Raw genomic sequence first — 4,635 nt, 5'->3', positions numbered from 1 at the left:
AAAGAAATAAAATAATTATCGCATAACTAATGTAACATTTGGCAGATGGTATTAAATAAAACTTATATTAAGTTATGTAAGCATCTATTTATTATTTTGTACGAGATAAAATATAAATTAAAAATACGTATATTAGTATTGTGAGATTAAACATAAGTAATTAAAAAATATATATTATTTTTTATTATTAATTATCGCATAAAAATCTCTTTATATTAATCACATATAAATAATTTTTATATTATAATCCTCACATAACTAATATGTATATCAAATCGACCCCTTATTTTTTTGAAATGCCGGTCACAATAAATATACTAGAAAACCAAAAACGAAAAGAGTAAAAAATATGGATAAATAGCACGCGGAAGAAATGCTAGAAATGTAATTCACTAACTTGTCATGAGATGAAAGGTCAGTTCAAACTTTATATAAAGGGCCAATCACACAACCATGTTAGTACCTCCTACTTACTAATTAGAGTAACAAACATACCAAAAACATGAGGGCATTTTTCTTCTTCCTCCTTATTTCCATGGCAGCGGTAGCTGCCAAAGCGTCTATTCCCAACCAAATCCACCCTCTGCGGCCGACGGCTGGTTCCGCCGGCCGCCACGTTCCTCAAATCAACTGCCTGAGCTGGCGTCTGGCAGTTGAAACCAACAACATCCAAAACTGGAAATTAGTGCCCCTTCAATGCGAAAGCTACGTGGGGCACTACATGCTTGGCAAGCAGTACCGCGACGACTGCAACGCTGTGATCGTCGCGGCTATTCAGTATGCCAAAACCCTCAAAATTGCCAAAGACGGCAAGGATGTTTGGGTCTTTGATATTGATGAAACCACTCTCTCTAACCTTCCTTATTATGCTCGTTCTGATGTCGCCTTTGGGTAAGTTTTAGTAAATACAACTTTTGTTTAGATATAGTGTGTGAAAAATTACTAAAATTTTAATAAATATTATGTTCTGAACCCATAATTACAAATGTGCAATAGGTTCAGTGATGTAAACACATGGATCGTCTCTATTGAAGTAGCCATGTAAAACTCAAGTTCTTGACTAATAAAGTGTACTTTTAATTGTTATCAGGGCAACAAAATTCAACGGGACGAAGTTTGACGAGTGGACGAGAGAAGGAAAAGCACCAGCAGTTCCAGGCGCTCTGTTTCTGTACAGAACGTTGTTGGCTATGGGTATTAAACCAGTCTTTATCACGGGAACTAAGGAAGAATTCAGACAAGTCAGGATTGCTAACCTAAAGAAAGTTGGTTACCATTCTTGGGTGAAGCTCATCTTGAAGTAAGAATATTAATTGACTGTCTAAAACTGAGCATTTTAGGCATATTGTAATTGATATGACATGAGTATTTGGGTGCAGGGGAGTAAATGATACAGGATCCTCAGTAATGTACAAGTCCGGGAAAAGGGCAGAGTTGGTGAAAGCTGGATACAGAATTGTTGGCAACATAGGAGACCAGTGGAGTGATTTGCTTGGTGATTTTGTTGGTGACCGCACTTTCAAATTGCCGGATCCAATGTACTACATTGGTTGAAAAACTAATTACCCACTTCGACATTATTAGGGTCTATGTTTCAGAATGTCATGATTGATACTAATAATGTCAAGTAATTTAGCTTTCCTGATTTTAATTAGGATATGTATTTGGTTTTTTGACTCTTCAAATGTTCTACACCCCAATCCCCTTTTTTTGTGTTTTCTTTGTGTAATCTCATTTGGGTGAAGAAATGACAAGTGCAGTTAATTCATAACAATTGTGCCAATAAATCGAGTAAATTTATAGGTGATAATTCAATTGTGCTTTAAGAGTCACTTTTTTTTATTACCTAAAAGTCATTTAACTTTGTGTTAATATTCAAAGTAATTTTTTTTTCTTTTGTTAATAAATATTATTTTACTATGCTCTAATTATCATAATAATCACTTTGGTCAGATTTTATAAATTTTTCATCCGAAAAGTCTATTATTCCCTTGACATTATAAATCTTCTCATTTATGTAATAACATCTATATTATATGCTATATAATATACTTTTACCCAGGTATTTTATTTATAATTAAAATAATTTAATACTATTTTATTTATTATTTTTATAATATATTCGTACATTTAATTTTTTTTTAATATTAATTTTCAAGATATATAAGTAGCATTATTATATTTGTAACTAACATTACCATGAACAAATCTCAAGTTCACGTTTATGCAAATAAATTAAAATAGACTATTCCAATTGAGGCCTCCCTTTCGTCTTTCATTTGTTACTTTTACGTGATAAAATAAAATAGGGTTAGCTAGCATTTTCCTCCTAGTGTACAGTACACGTTAAAGGCCCACGTCTGGATTTTTCTCATAGAAAGAGATGCGTAAAAGGCCTATTAGATGAGCCCCGAGATTGATATTCTCGATATTGAGATTGTTATACAAATAGCCGGCCTAATTCAATATTTATATTTTATAGCCGATATAGATAGAATATATATGGTTATACATATATTATATATGAATTATATAAATATTATACATCTACCGGTTATTTTTAGTTTAACAAATTAGGTAGACGTCTATTTGAGTTAAAAATCGACTAAACCTATCGTACCGAGCCAATTATTAGGTTTATTTTAATATAAATTTATAACTGTACCGAATAAATTTATATACGAAAAATATATTTTATGTATTAAGTTTAAAATTAACAAAGCATTAAGTTTTTTTTCCTTGGGTTTTGGGATTAATATCCGAAATTCCAACTTTCAAACCTATTTTACTACTCATCGAAACTAAATTAGTTCTAACATCTTGAGTAGCAAGCCACTAGGTATTCCAACGATCTTCAGTGATAAGCCACAAGGTATTGGATATCTTTCTGCTCGTATGATTTAGATTTCTCTTGTTGGATAATAATCTTTTAATAAACTCTATTTTTGAGTTCCAACTTGATTAGTATCTTTCCACTCGTATAATTTATATTTCTCTTATCTTTACTTAATTTATTTTACGCTACCATAGAATACTCGAATGAATCTTTATTCTAGACATCTTTCATGTTCCTTTGATTATCACTTTTAAAATTATAAAAATATCGAGAGAGTTTTGCCAAAGTCCTATGCAAGTACAAATTATCGCATTCTAACTTGGACTAGCGACTCTTGCATGACATTTTAAAAAAGATACCGAAAAATTAACCGAATCGTACCGATACCGAAGAGAGACCGAGATAATTGGGACGATTTCGAAAAGTTTAATTTAGTTATACAAAATAAAATAATCAAAAATTTGGTATAGTATAAATTTTATCAAATAACAGGTCGAACCAAACCATTGACCCTATTGCATACCAATGCTTTCCAAGACTTATCCTTTTACAATGGCTAGAATGCTTGTTAAATTAATATAATCTAGACCTTTATAAGTTACATTGTACAAGTGTCACTCATCTTATATTTATCATACAATTTTTGCCAAAATTTTCTTCTTGAAGAAATATCACGATGTCTAGTATAGTATATATGTTAGTGTCAAGTTATTTGATCAATCATAACAAGATGTGGTCATTTAGTTTTTCATCTCGTACCTTAATTTGTCAGGACATGTGTAACGACCCGACTTGTCATTTTAAGAATTTACGCCCCATTCAGTAATTATAGGTCTCGAGCAGCTTCGTAATATGTATTATGACCCGCGAGTGTGGTCGAATTTGATTTTTGGAAGATTCGAAATTAAATTTAAAGAACAATTCTCATTTTTGAAGTTTAAATGGAAAGAGTTGACCGGAGAGTTGACTTTTGAGCAAACGCTCCCGGAATAGAATTTCGATGGTGTCAATAGTTTCGTATGATGATTTCGGACTTAGGCGTATGCTCAGATTTGGATTTGGAAGTCCGTAGGACAATTCAACGCATTTTGGCGAAAGTTGAAAAATAGAAGATTTTGCAAAGTTCGACCGAAGGTTGAATTTTTGATAACGAGGTCAGATTTCGATTCCGGAAAGTTGAACAGCTCCATTACATCATTTATGACTCGCATGCAAAATTTGAAGTCATTCCGGATTGATTTGATACGTTTCAGCTCAAAATATAGAAGTTGGAAGATTTAAAAACTCATAATCCGATTCGATGCGAGATTCGTAATTTAGGCATTGTTTGACGTGGTTTAAAGTCTCGACTAAGTTCGTATTATATTTTTATATAGTTGGTTAAAGACCTGAGGGCCTCGGGTGAATTTCGGATGGTTAACGGATTGATTTTTGGACTTGAAGGAACAACTGGAAATTTGCTACTGGTGTTTTCGCTTCTGCGGAAAGCTCGTCGCAGAAGCGACCTCGCAGAAGTGAGGTTGAGCTCGCAGAAGTGACGTTGGGCAGCCTGGGCAGAGGTCGCAGGTGTAATGCATGTTCCGCACCTGCGGGACCGTAGACGCGGAGGTTGGATCGCAAAAGCGACGAGCTTCGCAGGTGCGCGTTTGGCCATCGCTTCTGCGATTGCGCAGATGCGGCACTCTGTCCGCAGGTGCGACCTTTGGCTGGATAGTGCACCTTCGCAGAAGGGGAATTTTTCTTGCCAAAGCGAGCCCACAAATGTGACCAATATATCCGCAGAAGCGGAAATGGATAGA

At 34.1% G+C, this 4,635-nt stretch overlaps 1 protein-coding gene across 1 annotated transcript; it reads left to right on the top strand.

Annotated features, from left to right (window-relative positions):
- The first annotated feature begins 426 nt into the window (after positions 1 to 426).
- On the top strand, positions 427 to 1,774 carry LOC104116212 (acid phosphatase 1-like). Its single transcript, XM_009627026.4, has 3 exons — positions 427 to 891; positions 1,091 to 1,300; positions 1,380 to 1,774. The coding sequence occupies exons 1-3, from the start codon at positions 503 to 505 to the stop codon at positions 1,552 to 1,554; spliced, it is 774 nt and encodes a 257-aa protein (XP_009625321.1). The 5' UTR covers positions 427 to 502; the 3' UTR covers positions 1,555 to 1,774.
- The last annotated feature ends 2,861 nt before the right edge of the window (positions 1,775 to 4,635 follow it).

The sequence above is a fragment of the Nicotiana tomentosiformis genome, chromosome 3 (assembly GCF_000390325.3).
Source record: "Nicotiana tomentosiformis chromosome 3, ASM39032v3, whole genome shotgun sequence".
NCBI classification, from domain to species: domain Eukaryota; kingdom Viridiplantae; phylum Streptophyta; class Magnoliopsida; order Solanales; family Solanaceae; genus Nicotiana; species Nicotiana tomentosiformis.
The sequence above is the reverse complement of the archived record's forward strand: the minus strand, read 5'-3'. Positions and strand labels throughout refer to the sequence as shown.